We start from the raw sequence: 19,832 nt of genomic DNA, 5'->3' as shown, positions 1-19,832 counted from the left end.
GCAATCATTCAGCGGATACGCGTTTCTGTGGACCTCTTTGCCTCGCCTTCTTCAGCAAACAATGCATCCGAATCACCGCGCACCACACTACTACGGTTCACTGCCAGCCGTCCTCTCAGTAGACCCCAATTTCGAGAGTCCCTCAGTGGTGACGAGAACCTGCGAAACCACGCCTGAGAGAAACTCAAGTTCACAAACGAAGCCCAGCAGCACAGGAAGATTGACGTCCATCCCTTCAGCCGAAACCCCCCCACGACATCCGGTCGACGTTCCACTCAAACGACGCCGCTGACGGGGTGCCAACGTCCAAGCCAGGGGCTCGTCCCGCCCCCCGCAGGTGTTTGGCAGGAGGCTTGCCGTTTCGGCCCCAAAATGTGTCTCCCTTCCAAAAGCGTTTGACAGGACGGACACGACCGGGGGAAGGAGGGAGCGCCCCCGTCAACGCGACCGCGGCCCTGGCGGACGGCGCCGCAACTAGTCCAGTCGAACATGGCGTTCACGTCGTCTGCCAGCAAGACGACGTCCCGTGCATCGCGAAACAATGGACACCCCGATCCCGACGTTGTGGACGACAGGTAAGCGATTTTGAATGAGACGGGAAACAGTAATGCTTGCGTGTTCGACGTGAAGCAAAGCGAGCATGCTTGCGAGGTGAGCCTGTTGAAGGACAGACGACGCGGTCGCCTGCGAAAAAAGCAGGAGGACGCCATGGCGGTCGCGAGGGCGGGTGGGTTTGCGTCGCCGGCTGTAGCTTCCCGGAGACGTGAGGGCCTCCGGGTGGAGAGAGCGGGAGAGGGCGCTGCGCGCGGGTCGATGGAGCCGCTCCAAAGCAGGCGACTTGGACGACCGCGTCGTCGTCTGCAAACTTTTATGTTTGGGGAAGAGAACTTGAGCGCGATATTTGTGAAGCACACGCTGTAAGATGTTCAGCGCGCGAGATGCGACGGTGGCGGGCCATTGCTGCCAATGTGACCGGAGTGCGGAAAGGGAAAGCAACGATTCTCTCGTTTCATAAAAGGCGGATTGGGGAAGTGGGACAAAAAGGGAGGAGGAGAAGGCGCGTCGTCGGGTTTCGGGGAAATGAAAGGAGGAAAAAGAGGGAGTGGATGGCGCGTGTTTTGCACATCGTCGTTCAAAATATGTGCGCTGCTTTCTGCTCATTCTGTTGATGAATTTCCCGGGGGGGGGGGATATGTTTAATTGTGAAAAAAAAAAAAAGGGAAGGTTAGCCATAGGTTAGGTTAGGTGAATTTCTCGGGCTGCACGTTGCCCTCAAGGAGTTTGCAACATGGAAACCCAATATCAGGCACAACTGCGACTTGATGTTTAGGAAAGGAGCCTCCACCTGCATATTGCTTGCGTTTGTTACACTTATTTCACATGTATTGTATTCTGAATCATTCACTTTGCATTGTTCGCGTACGTCCCATATTAATTGATAAGTTGTCACATGTCTTGTGAAACAGCCTCAATGGTGACTAGACTATAGGTGCCAGCGTCAAGAAAGTAGGTATGTTCCAGTGACCGTAAGGTGATCACTTTCTGGCAGGGCTCCCTCTGAACCCTATAGGACAAGCGATTCTTTGTAAAATAATAATAATAATAATAATAATAATAAAGTGATGCACTTGAATCACAATTTTTAGTCTCTAACAGGAAGGGGGTTACACGTGTTCGCACTCGAGAGTTTCAAGCTGGTTGCTGTTCTCAACTTCGCTTCGACATGATGAGCATGATTTCGAGTGTACCTTCGATATTTAACGAGGTAGCCACGGACGGGAAACTTGATCTTCACGTATGACGTAAAGACATGGCGTAGCCGATAAATTAATATTGTGTGACTTGCAGATCCTCGTCTCCAGAACCAGCACACTTCATGCCAACACTGAAGCCAGAGAAGAACAACAGGGAATCGAGAAGGGCTGGTAGGACGAGTGCGATAGACGTTGATGCCAGGTACGCTACTACAAGAACGTATGTCCCTTTTTCCTGCACTAGCCTTTGTGGCTGTTATGATTTTTGAAGTATGAAATGACTACCTCCGTTGCTTGATTCCACAATACGCAGTGGATATGTATATGACGTTTTCCGAAAGCGCTTTCAACGCCACCTTGAGATACAGAAGGGCTAAATGCCTCATCCTACTCCTTCGCCATGCACGTGGATACATTAAAGTCGGGAAGTCGTCTTCCTCAGCTAATCGCCACTGACCATTTCAAACACAGGCTTCCTGTGGCTGCTATTGGCTTCCCGTGCGGCTGATGGCAGCTCGCCACCATGGCTACGGCCGCGGATAGCCCGGTTGTGATTGGCGGACTCTTAGTGACTACGTCACAATCAGGCTTTTCCGTCTGGGTAACCCCGTTCCCCAGAGTAACGTTTACAAAAATTGAAAAGAAAAAAAAGAAAGAAAAAAACGTATTGTGTCGCGTTTTAGTGAAAATGGTTTCGATGAAATATTTCAGCCCGAACACTACCCGCACGAAGTATTAAAAAAAGGAATTGCGATGCCGGCGTCCACTGAGTTGTACGTTTCGAGAGAAATATTAACTTTTGTTTATTTTGTTTATTTTTATTTTTTCTGGTGCTACGCAAAAGGGAACCAAATCCCTGTCTAGGCGAGAACACCAGGACAATATCACCAGGTTACACGCAAAGTAACACAAAGTAAAACGCAAAGTTATAAAAAAAATATAAAAAATAAAAATTAAAAATCCTCGGTTGTACTTAGAATAGAAGTTCCAGTATCACTGCGGACTACTTTTTACTTCACCAGCGACATCAGCCTCACCTCATCCTCAATGTTACCATAATGTGTCCCCTATGTTGTCCCTCTGATATTCTTGTGCACTAGTCATAGGTCGTGCCATAGTTGTACAACCGAAGAGCGAGTTACCGAGCAGCGCGCAAAAGTGCAATGCCTATGGACGCAACGTGGAAGTTGTCGCTGCCGTCCTCGTCTTGCTGGTTTCGCTACAACCCTTTACCCTTTTGCGTTCGACTGCTTTATCGAAGCAGGAAATAACGCTTTCACTTCCCAGGAAACGACAACCTCGTCCGTTGCTTGACGCCATTTGCCTCGCTTAATCGGAAGCCTCTTACGACAATGTCGTCCGCTAAAAATAAAGCTGCCTTCGCGAAACATAAATCGCGTCTCGTACGAAGGCAGGGTGTTTCTTGCGATAATGCAAAATGGTCCGATGTTTTTCTAATCTAACACGCTCAATGGACTGTTTTCGAACGCAGATTAGTCATTGACTGTCACTCCATCGTCCAAACTATCATATTTATTCACGATAACTGAGACAATCGAGTGGCAATCAATATAACGAATGTTTAGTGTTTGGCGCTATCACACAATTGGGGAATAAAAATCGTATGCTATTTTGCTATCTGTAGCATATCTCAACTCTGTGGCAATATATCTGGCAATGGAGCAAGTAACGCCTTTAATGGGTGCTGAAAGTTCCAACCTTTAACATGAAAGAACTGATGTTCTGAGGCTGGAACAACATAGAAGGGACATATACATGCAAGGCCTCAATTTGCGTAAGAATGGCTAAGAATGGCCTAAGAGTGGCTGGTTTGTCCCTTGAGATGACGCACCCTGGAAGTCGCTGAGAAGGCGTGTTAGCTTAGCTTTTTTTTTTTTTTGATTGGGTGTTAGCGCCGCGAAGCAACTGTGGCTATGAGCGACGTACAGATGTGGACAGACGGAGAGAGGATAGCAGGAAGGAGTGGGGGACAGGGGGGTTAGTATGCGTCCTGGGCCGACTTCAGGGGGAACTGTGCCGACATTCGTCTGGAAAGTCTTCAGAAAACCCAGGGAAAACCTCAGACAGCACAGCCGGCGGTAGGATTCGAACCCACCACCTCCCAGTCTACAGCACGACCTTGGTTACCACCAACGAGCGGACGCCTTAGCCCACTCGGCCATGCCGCTGGTTTAGCTTAGCTCAATTGGTAGAGCCCTGGACCGGCAATCCAGAAGATGTGGGTTCGAGTCCTACAGCTAGCTAACCTTTGAGTTTCATCTTCCAACCTTTACCCTTTTCTTTTTTCTTCTTCCTAATCTAATCTAGTCTATGTATCAATACGAGTGCTATTCTGGTGTTACCGGTATTGAAGGGAAACGTGGTATTGTTCAACAATTCAGGCATGCTTCTATACACTAAGCATATGCCATGTTTGTTTTCTTTGTAACGGGGTTCAACTCTGCAAGTTGTGTTATTTATTAAAGGGCAGCTTCTTTTTTTTTCTTGATCCCGACGTTGCAGATATACGTATGTTGCACGTTGTTCTGCTCTCTGCCCTGTTTTTACTTTTTTTACTTTGCAGGGTTTGTAGATAATTCGTGGAGAACCGGGTTTAGCTATACAGTTTCGCTTACCGCTTTTCTGATGCAATGTTCAAGAAATTTTTATGTTACCATTCGGTTATGGTGCCATGCTGCAATTCCTATGTCATTAAGACGTTTATGCCATTAAGACTTTTATGTCATTAAGACTTTTATGTCATTAAGGCTTTTATGTCATTAAGACTTTTATGTCATTAAGACTTTTATGTCATTAATGCTTTTGTACCATTACGACATTGTATGCCATTAAGAGTAGTTACAATTTGGCCTAGTGGGTAAAAGAGTCAGCTCGTTGGTGGTTGGTAGCGAAGGTCGTGCTTAAGACTGGGAGCTCGTGGGGTCGAATCCTACCGCAGGTTGTGCTGTCTGAGATTTCCCCCCCCCCTTTTTTTTTTGCGGCAGACTTTCGATCCGGATGTGGGCACAGTTCCCCCTGAGGTTGGCCCAGGACGCAGACTAACTCCCCCACTCCTTGCTGCTATCCTCTCTCCATCTGTCCGCGTCTGTATACCGCTCATAGCCACATTACAATTGAAGCCGTGTTCTAACGTCGAACGATACGTGGCTACTTTTTCCTAAAATGCCTGTTTGATTTTGTGTTAGGAGAAAAATGTAGAGGCATTTACTCCTACAGCCAAGGAGTTGGCATACTGCAGATGTTGGGACGCGGAAGACAGGGACAGAAGGAAGCACACAAACACAAGCGTCACACGCAACTAGTATGTATTGCAGGAAAAGAATGCTTTAAAACACAACCGGTAGGCGACACGTGCCGAGTTATAAGCCTCAAAACGTGCTGATAGACGCACGGCTGCCAGTAGATAGTAAGGACGTAATTAGGTACTTAGGAAGGCAAGTTCTTTATCAGAAAGTGTTAGAGATGGTTGACTGACACACTTGCCTTCCCCCGCCGAAAGTATGTGATGCGCTTCTATTATCTCCCGGGTAATTTGAGGTCTGGCCCTCCCTAGGACAGTGGTACCCCGAAAGAGTTGGCTACTCCAAGCCGCTAATAAATACCTGTCTGCCTGCCTGCCTGGCTGCCTGTCTGTCTGTCTGTGTGTGTGTGTGTTAGCGTCGCGAAGCAACTGTGGCTATGAGCGGCGTACAGATGTAGACAGATGGAGAGATGACAGCAGGAAAGAGTGGGGGATAGGGGTATGTGTGTGTGTGTGTTATGATAAGGGAAGAATTAGCTACTAATGTGTGAAAGGGGCCGAGCTGTCCACAGAAAAAACTTCACGACAGCTCTGATCGGTCGTCATCTCAGTGACCCAAAATGCTCTTGTCATGACGTATGTTGTTCCATTCGCTGCTTGCCGACGATCAACCCGATCTGTGGTTCCCTTTCTTTCGGTTCCTTCCTTCCTTTCTTTCTTTCTGTTTTTGCATCACGCTGTCATATACTCAGTGCCTTGTGAGAATATTTTGCCGAAGCACTAGTGCACGCATTTTTGGAAGCCGTGAAGCTTCTATCCAAACACGCCTTCTCTCGTAATCCAAAGCATCTGCATGACTGTCACACGAACCTGCGTGTTTGAATCTACCCAATGCCTACCCGCGTTTAAAATCCATCTCGTGTACAGGGTCGAGCTTTGCGTCGTCTTCTCGGAAGGTCGCGGTTGATAAAGCAGTTATCAGCTTCGCGACAGGTGTCACGCTAGCCGATCAACGAACGGTGGCGACCTTTCAAGCCAAGCGTTCCAACGGCGACGCAGGCACAACCACCCACATCCTCGTTGCAAGCGTCCTTCAGGATTTCGCTATATGTCGAAGGAACGTTCAGAACCCGACACTTCGGTGCCGTCTCTACCAGACTCTCAACCGGATGCGAAGGCTGATGATCCTGACACGAGTATTCCGACTCCTGCCCATAAACGCAGGTCTGGGACGTCTTCTAGGTGAGTTGTGGAAGTCGTGGAATAACTTAGGTCGAGCTTGGCATCGTGTAGTTTTTGCTCGACGTTCGCGTCCATGAGGGACACGCCGTCGTCCTTCTTGTTAGTAAGGCGAATAGGGCATCGAATTAATGACATTTTGGTGCAAGTTTGACGTCACTGTGTCTCAGAACGGCGTTTGCAACCTTCGGTCGGAGCGTATGGTTCCTTTTGCGTCGCGTGAAGGATATGCAGGGTTGCACGATGCTAGTGTCCATGCATGCCTCCAACGGCAACCCCGTCCCCCCTCTCTGTCTGTTGACTGTACCCCGAACAGCCATATTGTAACTTCATTTCAGTTCTTACAGCGTGCAGTGTCCATGCGAGCAATGAAGCAACATGAAGATGCTATTGATTCTATGAGCTAAGCAAACAAAAACGTACGATCTCATCGTCGTGGGAAGCTTTCCGCACACCATTTCATCGGGATTTAATACAGGTCAAGTGTGATTGCCGCGTACTTGCTGTAGGTTACGGAGAAGAAACAGGTGTTGCTGGCAGGGTGTGTTTGTTTTTCCTATCAATTATTTGCTTCTTTGGGATATGAACAGGCTCCAGTTGGTACGCAAACAACGCGTGCGCACCGTATCAGTACTGTCTACAGCTACGACTCTCCAGATAAGAAAGCGGGAGTTTGCTTTTCCAATTGTATAGCCTCGATTCTTGTAATGGTTACGACGAAGGGATGAAACCTACGTGTTATCTCTGTCATACGTAGTAGAGTCCGTCCTTGCATACACTATTGCTGCGAACAAAATGGAAAGGTTCGATTAGTCCAGTGCGTTTGCATTTTGACGATTGAGAAATAAGGAAAATAGAGCAAACAGAAGGACGCTAATGAGCCTATAGACAGGTTGAATTTAACTGTCAGGTCGTTTGCTAATCGGGCAGTGTATTTTCGTTAACTCCGTGTGCAGAATTTCTTGTCACGGGTATATGTCTAGGATTATAGTTTCGATTAGTTCTAGCTGAGCGCTAATCCCCAGTCCTCCTCTATAGACACGTACGGAAACGAAAGCGAGATGCGGTATGAAGTTCTGGTGAAACAAAAAAACAACACCAACAACAACAACAAAACACGTAAGAAACATGTTTCGCGTTTCTTTCTCTTTTATCTTTCTTACTTATTTTCTCCCTAATCTAACCTATTCGAAGTCACCTGGCTCTTCGCAAGAGCCGCTCTATCGAACGCTCGAGCAGGTCGACGAATAGCTCATTTATTTCTATTCAGATATAAGCCTGGAGTATAATGTGGGCAGGTATTCGGCCACCAAAAGACGCACTGCTAACCGTGTATTCACTCGAGCGACATTTCCCCAGAAGCGGAAGATGCGAAAAGCGTCATACCTGTCTGCTGTCACGTGAGCGCGTGCGCTCAACGTCGTGTCTTCACGTATGCTGCTAACCGTGTGGAATATCCTGCTACACAGCCACAAGATATCCCGTAGCAGACGACACGAAAACGCGCTGACGGTGTCGTCTGCGAAGTGTCGTCTGCAAAGAGCGCCAGTACGCCACTCTCGATATTCTCACCGCGTGAATGCTCAATATAACACGGGACGGAACTTCGGCTCCGTAAGCAGTGTTTTCGCTTTCTCTTCCACTAGAATATTCCGTGAGGATGTCGCTCGTGTGAATACACGGGAATTCGCGGCACATTTGCTGCCCAAGAAGTATCCCATACCGTATTAGATTCGTTATTACTTCTTCTTTTCCCTTTTTTTTTTTTTTTTTTTTTTTTTGTTAACGGTTAAGGACTCGTGCTGTAGGAAAAACCTTCACATCTTCCTTTCTTTTTTCTTAAGAAACATATCCCCCTCCCCCATTTCACTTCGAACGGAAATACCAGTTATTCTTGCGAAAACAGATATTCACAGTAAACGATAATGCCTTTGCTAATCAAACTGTGCGCTTCAAGTCGTCGTATTTCGTGAAATAAAATTCTCCGACTTTGGATATAGGTATCAAAAGAAATGTCGCATGAGCCTGGGCCGTTCTCCGAGCTATGGAAGGCATCCATACATCATGCTTGTATTTCCTACATGAGTCTTCCCGTCGCCGAATGTGTAACGCCGTGACTGCATGAAAATCACGGGACGCAGACGGGACGAAAGAATGATTGTGATCCGCAGGATACGGATATCCCTTAACGCATTCTCTCCATTTCAAGGCGGAAGTGCGCAAACAGGCAAATAAAAACATCTCCCAGTGCATGCGAGAGAACGGCAGATCTCTGCTTCGCCCTTGGCTAATCTTTAACATATTCTCGTACGGCGTACTTTTGCTTGAGCGATTTAACGATTGCGTCGTTGAATAATTTTTGCACTTGTTTGCATATGTAGGCTGGCCGACAAACAGCACTGAAAGAGTAAACACACGACCCCGGAGGAAATTAAAAGAGAGGAAAAACATGGAGATATTGCAGGACTTCGCGCTGTTGTAAGTCGTTGCTTCAGACTGTGCTGAGGAGGTTTAAACAGTGGAAACGAAGGCAAGACTTTGGAGAGCCGTTTTGCCATAGCAATAAATGACAAGGGCAGTGCTGCTTTGATAACATAGTACAGTGGTTTGTCGATTTAGATTTCATCTGAATGAGGAAGATGTTCTCATAGTCTGTGTGAGAAGTCAGAGAACAGGGAACATTTCTTACGTCCGATACTGTATGTCCAGTCGTCAACCACCTAACGACAAGTGCATAGTGAAAATTTGAAATGCGAGTAATAATAGATTAGAGATCGAAGTGCTTCCTGGTAACGGACATAGAAATTGAAAATGATTAGCATTTTTTAACCTGCTTGCGCCAATGAAAATTTCAATGGCGCGTGCAATCTTTTCGAGCTCGTATTGCTGTTCATTGTCGAAATACTACTTCACATCTTCAAGACAGTCAGCGCAAACACCGAGCTTGGAAGTTCTTCTTCTTCCCTTCCGCGTGCAGCAAAGTTTCATTTTCAGGCACTTCATAAACAACTTTCTCTTCTTCTTCTTCAACAAACTATAGCTGTACTCCAGCTACAGCGCTTCACGAACGACTACCTCGTCAAAACCTCCAAAAAATATATACAGATACACGGCGCAACCATTACTTGAACCTTACCGCCCTCCAGAACCTAGGCCATCAAACTTCAGCACAGATGAGGCACCAGGCACGTCTAACTTGTTCCATGAGATATCGCGGTCTGCACATCCGATTCGTCCCCTGCGGCTCTCGCAGAAGACGTCGATTAGACTCGGGGACACGTGGCCCTGGAAGTCTCGTGTCTGTGTGCCCAGGAACCGTTCCATTCCCCACACGTGAGGTCTGCTTGCGTCGGAGATCGCACAGCGCTTGTGTGACTTGATTGTGTACGATGACATCGAAGGAGACGACCGATACGATGAAAGAGACGTCGGAGAACCCCACGCCAACTTCTAGCAAGAAAAGGTGGGACGACGTGGTTCGGGGTTGTAGCAGGGCGGGCTGTGGATGTGTCTTTCCGTACTATGTGTGTTTTAGTAGAAGGCCATGTAGCGGTATTGCAGCCAGAAAACTATTTCGAGGGGGGTTCTACGTGGAGAGGATTTCACCCTCGTTTTCCGTCTCTCAAATGCGCTATACCAAAGGTACCATTTCGGAGGAGAGGTTTGAACCCCCGAGCTCCGGCTACGACACTGCCGTGTAGGAAACGTAGGATACGTCAAGCATATGACATACGCTTCAGTCACTCATGTGGTAGAATGTTGTTGATACTTTGGAGCAGTGCATAGGGTGCATACGCAAATGGTCCCTGTGAGACAATGTGCTTAGGGACACTGCATCCACGTTTCGTAGGGTAGGGGACAAAACAAGCTCTGCGTAACACAGAGAGGTGGGTGGATCAAGCCCCATGTCTTGTCTATTTTGCAAATTTGGGGAGTCTTTCTTTTTTCTTTTTTTTTTCGTGTACTACTGCGGAGTAATTATTTTAGTGCCATGACCTTCGCATTTGCGGCAGACAGGTTCACAATTTCCGCACATTGTGCACCAGTTCTTTGTCTGTTATTGGTACTGCGGACGATATTGAAAAAAAAATTTTTTTTTTTCTTCAGCATAGGCTATTCGCAAAGCGTCCTACAAAAATGGGATGCTGGATGGGAATGTATGTATTAGTATGGATCTGTACCAACGCGCCCAAAGCAAAGCGTTAACATGGATGGGATCTACGGCATGATATGTTCCTAGTGTGGAAAGCACGCAAATAATATATATCTCCTTCCAGCGTCCACTTAAATCTAGAAGTTCACTTTCCCTCCATACTGCAGCCAAAGTGCGTTAACCAAGTCGCAAGGGCACGCCGTCCACTCATCCATTCCTCGATCTCATCATTCTCAACAGTGAAATGGCCATCTTGACCGAGACAAAGAAAATATGCGTAGCTTTTCTGGGACTGTTCCACCCGATTCTTCTTTCATATGTACTCCAACGGCCTCGGTCACTTTCGACCTCTGCCTACCGTAGGGGACGGTAGGCGCATCACGCGTCCATTGAAGAGGAATGCTGGAGTAGGAGAGAGGGATGAAATCGTGACCGGGTAGTTCGATTGCCTCCGACTCAATGGAGGTAGCCACGAATGCTTTGACGGCAATTTAGTTCCATCAAATACCGTTTCCGATGCAGTGCGCAGTCCTGCGGAGAACCAGTGGAAGAATTCCTGTGTACTTTTGCTAGCAAATGGCTTTGTGTACAGATGCGGTCGGATAACATCACCATGCATGAACATGATCAACGTCGAGGTGACGGTATTGCACCGTCGTTAGGGTCTGGAAAGCTGCGGAGTTGGACTACCGACCGTTCTAGGTGCTAGTGGTGCTAGTCGAATAGCGATTGCGTAGCACGAAGCAGCCTGAAAACAGCGTAGTAGCCTAGATATGATGCTGGCACACGGGTTTTGGGCCCATGACCTGTGAGCGATGACAAAAAAGGGGAACGCCAAACATCAAAAGAACTATTCAAAGGGAACCGAAACATGACGTAATATTCAATCAAACGGCGCCAGAATATGACGTAATATGCAACCGTCATAATATATAACGATCAGAGAGAAATATGCCGAAATATGCAATTATACAGGGTGTTCAAAATTGAGCTTTCACGAGCGCTACGCAAACACAGCGATGACAGGAAACCGGATGATAACTTTACGCTACTTGTGTAAGAAACAGGTGCTGCTAATTATGTAGCACCTGTTTCCTACTCAAGGAACAGAAAAATAGCAGCCAGTTTTCTTTTGTTCGCCTATTTATAAAGTGCTAGTGAAAGCTTAATTTTGAACACCCTGTATTACGGTGCGTCGTGTGCTGACACTTCGTCGCACGTTCGAGAACCCTGAGGCAGGCAAAATTAACCGACAGACAGTTTCTGCGGCGGCGCTCGTGATCCTAGTTGTCTGATTCCCCGAACGCCCTAATTCCTCGAACGCATTTCTAAGGCTCTTTTTTGTTAACTGACCGCTGTGTCTGTTCATGTGACGTCACTGGTGTGCATTGGTTTCCTCCGCGTGCACCTCCAACCCATCTGTGTGTCTGTCCGACATTCTCTATAGCCACCTCCTATGGGTTGCGTTTTGCTTTTGTTTATATTTGTATTGCATTTCTTTGTATTTCTCTCAGCCCTCACCCTTTTCTCTTGTACCATGTGACGTGACTTCGATATATCCTTCACCACTTGTAACAGGTCCTCAAACCTGAAGAAGTGCAGCATACTGCACGAAAGTCTTGTTTTTAATTTATACATAGTAAACAGTTGATGCTCTTAACCGTCTTTGTTAATTTTTGTCTCATGAGCTAAAACCACGATTTATCTATCAAGTCCAGAGGGAAGAGGGCACTGCATAATAGAGGTGGAGGCACTTGCAACATATGTAAACAGATGTAAAACAATACATTGAAAATATCGGAGATTTGCGCAACTACATGCGATGAAACGGTCACATTGAGAACACAAAGATTACTAAGAGAGAACTTAAAAGAATAACATTTAATATTATATAATGGAACAGGAGCCACGTGCTCGTATTACACTCAGTGTAGATACTCAGAACGTGGGTTGGTACCGACCTCTTGAATCCTTGTGAAACCTCTTGAATCAGGGCTAAGCTGTTCAGGAGAGCCACATTCCAGTACTTGGGAAAACAGCATGCAAATGAGTTAGGAAATAATCGACAACCCACTGTTTCAGGTGGACTTTGTTGCTTTATTGTCTAGTCGGGTAGACACAAATGTTGCCAAGGTAACCATGTCCGTACTGTTCAGTGTGTACAATATTATGAGAGACAAAGGTCGGCTTCTTCGTGTCGCAAGTGTAACGTGGCGAAGGGGAGCAGAGACTTGATTTCTGAGGCACCTATAGGCACCTGAGAGACCTATAGCGTTGCGTTACTAATTGTTTGATAGCTACTGGTCCACCCGGAGCAGGTGTTCTTGCTCACGATATAGGCTTGCAAAATACGCCCATCTATAGGGGTATCTTTCTTCTTTTTTTTTTTATTGGAATAGCTTAATAGTTTTATTAGCTTGTCTATAAACAGCGCGATGACCTACTAATATGGTACAATGGAATATGTTCCACGGTACATGGAACAATGAATATATAATGGAATATGTTGGCAAGAGCTAAAACGGAATATAAACAGAGTCACATCACCTCCAAATGATGTTTGATATAACGTGTGACCAGGGGGAAATGGTGACCTTGAGGATAGGTACAAAAATGGAGGGTGTAGGGCATCCCTGTTACACCCCTGTGGGCTGGCTCGCTGAGTGGTCCGTATTATGGCCCCAGATGCTGAGAGGGCTCTTGACTGGAGCGCGATTGATTTTCGCTGGTGGTTTCCGACCCTCGGTGCCGGATTTTGTCGCTCTGTATCAGATCCAGAAGCTTGCTCCAGATCAACCAGTAGAATTCACCACAAAAGACATGTCAGACGCCGTTGTGGAGCGCTGTAAAAAAAGCGCAAAAAATACATGCATGCGAACAACGAATGTGAAGTTACATATTATTTGGTTCATGTTTCAGCGGCGGCAACGGGGAGGAGACGGACAAGCGCAAGAGGCCCATGCGCTTCTCCGGCCAACACGACATTCAGCTCCTCCGGGAGGTGGTGAACCTGAACCCATTCAAGGACACGCCACCCACCACGACGTGGGCATCCATTTCCAAGAACTTGGAGCACATGTTCATGATCAGCTCAAGACGATGCCGAGAACGAACAATACTCATGCTGGACCAATATATCAAAGGAGATTATCCGAGCCTGCAGAGGTTTTGTACAAAGGAAGAGTTCCAGGTAAATACCAGTTGATCAGTTTATCAAGTTTGAAGGAGCAATGAAGGACCCCGAAAATAAGTATTTCGTTCGATTTACTTCTTTCTCTTTTTTCTCTGTTGTTCCTTTTTTTTTTTTTTTTTCGTGTTGCGCAACAAACATGTGCTCTTGCGCTAAAACGATTGCCGTAACTGACCTGCGAATAATCGGACCAAGGGGAGGTTTTTCATCTGCACACTATCTTACAAACCATTCAACTTGTTCAGAGAGCCCGAGTGGTGCAGACGTCACTCAGTGACGTAGACGGTCCCCCTCAAATAGCGCCGCGCCGTGTCCGTAGCGGACGAATTTTAGGTGTGACATGAGACCTATAGCGTTGCCTCCCCACGCTGATGATACGTCACAAGGACCTGATTACGACAGGCCAGGATATCTGGCCTCATCGCTCATGGCTGTTTTTTTAATGACATTTTGTAAATTTGTAATTGAGCATTGAATAAGACACTGTACAACCAAAATATTGTGCATGATGACTCCTGGTTGATTGCTCGATGAATAAACGAGGGCTTCGAGGAATGCTAGATGCTACATCCTGCTCCTTTCAATCATGAAATGTTCAGATGCTGCACACGCCGATAATGTTGCGAAAGTTGTATTGCGACCCTATCTCGTACACACAAAACGTCTGCCTTTGCTGATTTATATAGGTGAAGGAACACCTTCTGCAAGACGTCCTTCGCCAATACGAAGAGGGTGCAGGCGGCTACAGCTCTAGGATAGGCGGCGGTATTGTGTCCGCTACAGTGGCAGCGGCGGAAGATGATAACGAACCCGACGACGAAGACTTCGACTTGGACAAAATCAGGCCGAGGGTCATCCTGCACGAGGAGTCAACGCCAGAGCACTACGGCAGCAGGCAAGGTAGCTAGTGGAGATTCTGCCTCTTTTCCTCTTGTGCTTTTGGTTTTGCTGTGTCGAATGGCGTCGTACATGGGGTTGTATAGTGTGAAGTCATCGCAGCACGAGCACTGCAACAACTCGCAACCAAAAGAGCTTCATTCTAACCAAAGCGTCGAACCGAAACGTGTGTCGGTTTGTTTCGGGTGCGGGTTCAGCCATAACGGTTCGGTTCCGGTTCAGCTCCGGAGTTCACATATGTTGGTTCGATTAAACGGTTCAGAGGCTGTAAACCGCTTCGGAACCGGTTCGAGGTTCTAATCTGGGCAGGCAGACCGCTCGAATCCCCACGTCACCCACCACCACACACCAACCCGAACCAAAACCGGTATCCCCAACCAGTAACGGAAGTTTTTAGATCGATTCGGTTCTGGTTCAGCTCCAAGATTGTGCTAGTAATTACGGTTCAGTTACGGTTCAGTTCCAGCTAAAAGTTACGGTTAATTCCGGTTTTCGGTTTCGGTTCCGGTTCGGTTCGACTCTCTGATTCTAACACACTCTTTCCTCTAACTGTCGACAAGTTCCAGGAGTCGGTGTCGCTCTTCGACGTGCTCTTCCTGGAATTTTTTCTTGTCCCCTTTGTTATTTTAGTACTCATTATCTCTACGCGAGGTGGACTTAACGGATCCTGTCCCCGCTCTTTTTATCACGCGCGTATCTCCCATAACTATTGTGACTATTGTGTTTGCTGCGCATCAGGAGCAAACACGCGTTGCATCTAATGTTACCAATCCTATGGTGTATTCTCTCGTTTTGCTTTATCTTCCCATTGACGTTTTCAACCCTTGCTGCTGATTTGTAGCAGACAAGGTGCGGGCAACGGAATATTCACTTGTCTAACTTGCTTGTTGTCATAGAAAGCCCGAGCGTTCCAGCATTTTCGACCAACGCAATAAAGCTGCTCATTCTACTTGCAACATTACTGACGTTGATTCTTGTGGAACAGTCCGGCGGAAAGCAAATTAAAAACTTTGCGCAAAAAAAAAAACGCAACAAAAAGCAAAACAATCAATCAACTTTGTAATTACGGGATGACGGCGCAAAGCAAGATTGCTCTTGCGGATTAGCAGTTGCTGAAGCGAATAAGTCGAATTATGAAACTAAATGACACCTAATCACCCTTTAATGAACTCGTCGTCAGGTGGCAGTGAGCACGATCAAAACGGCAACCCTTGCAAACGACCACGACTAGCGGACGAAGACTGCCTCCTGGAGGACATCATGGCCGCGGCCACACACGATGGCCGACCTGCCGACTTTCCAACGCAGGTCATCTCCTTTCTGCTCACTAGACAAGCCAAAGAAATGAAGGTTAGAGAGAAAGAGCTGAAACTTCGGCGGGAGGAGTTGGACCTGGAGAAGGCCAAGCTGAAACTCCAGGAAGACCGGCTCGCCCTCGAAAGAGCACGCTTTGAAATCGAGCGGCAAGAACGAGAACTACGGCTCCGGTCTGAGAAGCAAGAGAGGGCTGTGTTCATGGAAGTCATCAAGAAGGTGATCAGTATTGGTCAGGAGTCTTGAGTAAAGGCACGACGAGGTGGTTTAAGTACAAAGCAGTGAAGTCACGAATTTGTGTGTTCGTCCTCAACGACTCGCATTATATTCACTAAATAACTTGGATCTCAAATAACTACGCATTTCGTTTGTTCTTTTTCTTCTTTCTCTTCTTTCGTTCTTTCTTTCTTTTTTTTTTTTATCGACGAAGCTGTGAAGATGCCATGTAAAGTATTTATATGTCTGATGGCTTTTATCTTTTAGCTTTGTCCAAGGCGAGGCAGACGAACTCTTGTGAGGTATGTGCTGTACTGCAGTGAACATGTAGAGCTAGAGCTGTATTGAGTTCTGCTTGTCGTCGTGATCAGTTGCGATGATGCTGTACTGAATTCTGTAACGACACTTTCGTGGATACGGGGAACTCGCTATCGATAGAATGCATCGAAGGCATAGAAGCACAAGGCTCTTAGATACAAATGTACTACCAGTATATTCGACACCGACTTCGGCAGAGCGATTGAGCGTGCTCCTGGCAGAAATGCATGATCCTTGAAACATGCGTGCAACGAGCTTCAAGGTTAGGCCATAATTAAGTATTCAGACCTTCCCCGACTTGCATTCGTTTCCCATGTTTGTTGTTCTGAGTTAACTGAATGGTTCTCACAAGTGGGCATCAAGTGCGTGACATCTTCCGTTGCCTTTACTGGCTTCGGCGGTTGCTGTGAACTTCAATGCTAATGAAGACACTTATAAAACCTCTGTCATACGGGCAGTCTTCGATGATCGTTGAAACCAACGGCCATTGAACAAGCGCGTAGCGCGTGTAACGTGTCAACTCCGCAAAGAGCATTGGGTCCAATGCTCCCTAACAGGTTGACACAAGGCACGCTAGATGGCGCTGGGCGCATGTTCAGTTTCCAATGGTTTCAATCATGATTGAAGACTACCCGTGTGACTGAGGTATCAGATGTGTTATACGGGTTAATGTGATCATATCGCTGCAGACGTGGCATCTGTTCCTAGACGTTTTGTGTAAGTTAAGAGCGAAGGCGTGTCGCTGCTCGTTCTGTGCGTTCTGTGTACAATGTGTGTGTGTGTGTGCGTGTGTGGTTCGAGGAAGTGACGTTGGACTCCGACAACGTTTCAGCTTTCCATAGTTCAAATTAATTTTAACGTGGAAGGAAAGTCACGGAAGCTGTGTTCGCGGTTGTGATAAATAAAAGTTATTCTATTTAAGTCGGTGACTCTTCCTTTTATACATGTGTGTAATTCTCTCTTATTTTGGGTATGGGCTGTATGAATACTATATCGGCAAATTCTGTTACTAACAGCAGTTAAATCGTCTTACCCGCGTCAGCTTATACAAACTATTCGAAGTGCGGAAGTTGGAAAGGAGAGTTCTGAAATGCAAAGGGACAAGAACGCGATTAGCCGGCCTCACCTCTCCTGTTGTTACTCCCGTAGTCTTATGTTGCTACACGTACAGTCACAAAGTAACCTTACGCTTAGTGACTCCAGCTGTACGATACTTCCACAACTGGCAGCAAATTCCAGACTACAATTTAAAAAATGAAATTGCTCTTAGAGTTTGATAATATGACATGCAGTACATGCTACAGTCTTAAAACATAAATTTCGTTGAGAACAGTATTCTTGAAGCCCATAGATTGTTCAACAGGAACGTTTATCACCTAAGGTACAACCGTGCCGTGTGTGACGTCATCTGTATAACTGAGCCGTTCCTTCAGCTCTGAAGTGAAAAGAGGAGTGCTTCCAAAGCACCCCCTCCCGTCAAAAAAGAAAAAGTCGAAAACCGCAAACGCCAGCGACCCCATGAGGGTAGATTGACTCCTTCCGGCTAGGGGATTCTGCCTCAATATACCAGAAATCAATGGATTTCCCTGTAAAGTATCGCCTTGAGGGATTACAAGCGGAATCTCACAGACAGTGCTGTTTCTGTTTGTTGATAACGTCCACGAATTTGTCCTTTACCATGAGTGGTGTACGTGCAGTTCAGTAGCTTATCAGCTGTCAGATGGAACCGACATACGTCACATAAAAAGACGAAGAAAGAAAGTGGTTGAGCACGTCTGATACGAGCCAGTGTCTTTGTCGTGGCTTGCGCGCCGTCTGCTGTGGTTGCTCGATAAACTTGTCTGTATCCTGATGGAACACGATGGAAAGTGATGTTCTGAGGCTGGAACACAGAAGAAGGACTTTTCAGTTACTTCCTTCTTTCTTCATTCATTTTCGCCTGGTGCCACCAGCAGAATGACATCCGGTCGTTGGCATATTTTGACGAGTGAAATCTGCCGCTCAGCAGAATCGCGTAAGTGCGAATTCTCTACCACGTGCGATTGTGTTATCTTGATGTGGCTACGAGAGGACAGTAGTAAGGAGTGGGGGACAGGGGGTTAGTATATGTGTCCTTGGTCGACTGTTTTAGTATCGACTGAAAGTAATATCGTTCTACTCGTAGCAATGAGCGTAGCAAATGACGGGAACAGCTAGGGAGACCAGATATATAATATCCCTGGCAAACGAGCACGAAAAATGACGTTAAATACATACTTAGTTAAGTGGTCGTGTCATTAGTGCGGCGCCACTGGAACAGTTTGAATGGCATTTTTCTTAATGCTGTTTTCTGCTTACTGAGTTCGCCGCAACTCACTCGCCCATGAAATGCCTACTGGCTCCTATTAGCACAGAGTAACAATTTTAGTTCGCATAAAAGCACCTTGTACTGTACAGTGCAACGTGATTTGATAAATTTGTGCTTTCTCAAACATCTTCTGACGAAAGAAATTCCAATTTATTAGAAATTTTCATCGACAACAGGCAAAATAACTTGATATGCTGCCATATGCATAAATAAATATTGCTTGTTTTGGATTCGGCATCGGTAGGCAAATACGTTAACTGGTCATGCTATTCAAATACATTAGAACTTCTCCGCATGAAGACCCACATGATGATATTATATTTCAGAATATTACATGCGTTTCTAACGTGTTTAACTATGCGTTAATTTTTTTTAAAGCAGCATATCTTATATTTTATTTAGTGAGTGCACCGCATCGATATCATGGTCCTTAATGCAATTAGAAAATTACTTGTGTCACGAGCTTCGTAAATAATGCCCGCGACCCGAACGCCATTATCACCGTCAACACCGTCAGGACGATACGGACGGAAATAGCGCCATGTTCTCCTGGAAGATAGTTAAGTCCATAGGTGGGGAGTAACGCGTTACAAAGTAGTGCGTTACCGGTAACGCGTTACAATCGAGTAGTGAAATATGGTAACGCATTACATTTGGGAGAAAAGTAATGAGTAACGTAACGTCATTACATTTTTAATAACTAACGCGTAACGGCGTTATGCGTTACTGAGTGTTCGGGAACATTGCTTCATCGTCGAAATTTGAATGCTGGAGCGAGGACCGTGCCTACAGAATCCGGGAAAATCCCCGATTTTTTCTATTCATCTGCAACAATGAGAAGAAGGTCACATCGACACCCACGAAGAACGCAAAAGAAGTGTTATTGACCTACCCTGGTTGAGATGTCACCTTTGCTTACCACCTCTAATTTTCACTCCCTCTGGTATTTTTCGGACGAACGGGGCAAAAGCGGCAGAAAAATAGCCTCTACCTAAACAAGTAACAAAGTACCAAGGGATTGGCTGTTTGGATTTGTACTGTGTGAGATAAAAGTTCACCGTCTCTATCAACCTTGACAAGGAGCACTCACTGGTCATTAGTCGTCCTCTCAGCCCAACGGGCGAAGCTCACAGATGAAAATT

At 46.3% G+C, this 19,832-nt stretch overlaps 1 protein-coding gene across 5 annotated transcripts; it reads left to right on the top strand.

Moving 5' to 3' along the window:
• The first annotated feature begins 421 nt into the window (after positions 1-421).
• Positions 422-17,264, top strand: LOC135393980 (uncharacterized). 5 transcript variants are annotated; one of them, XM_064624392.1, is made up of 5 exons: positions 422-575; positions 1,849-1,974; positions 13,328-13,598; positions 14,285-14,501; positions 15,676-17,264. In XM_064624392.1, exons 1-5 carry the CDS (start codon positions 490-492, stop codon positions 16,053-16,055), a joined length of 1,080 nt encoding a protein of 359 aa, XP_064480462.1. In that variant the 5' UTR covers positions 422-489; the 3' UTR covers positions 16,056-17,264. The 5 variants fall into 5 exon arrangements, with proteins under 5 accessions (XP_064480462.1, XP_064480464.1, XP_064480463.1 ...); XM_064624394.1 differs by having other exon boundaries at positions 423-575; positions 1,849-1,956; XM_064624393.1 differs by having other exon boundaries at positions 424-575; positions 14,285-14,498.
• The last annotated feature ends 2,568 nt before the right edge of the window (positions 17,265-19,832 follow it).

Source organism: Ornithodoros turicata, chromosome 5 (genome assembly GCF_037126465.1).
Source record: "Ornithodoros turicata isolate Travis chromosome 5, ASM3712646v1, whole genome shotgun sequence".
In the NCBI taxonomy this organism is placed as follows: Eukaryota; Metazoa; Arthropoda; class Arachnida; order Ixodida; family Argasidae; genus Ornithodoros; species Ornithodoros turicata.
The sequence above is the reverse complement of the archived record's forward strand: the minus strand, read 5'-3'. Positions and strand labels throughout refer to the sequence as shown.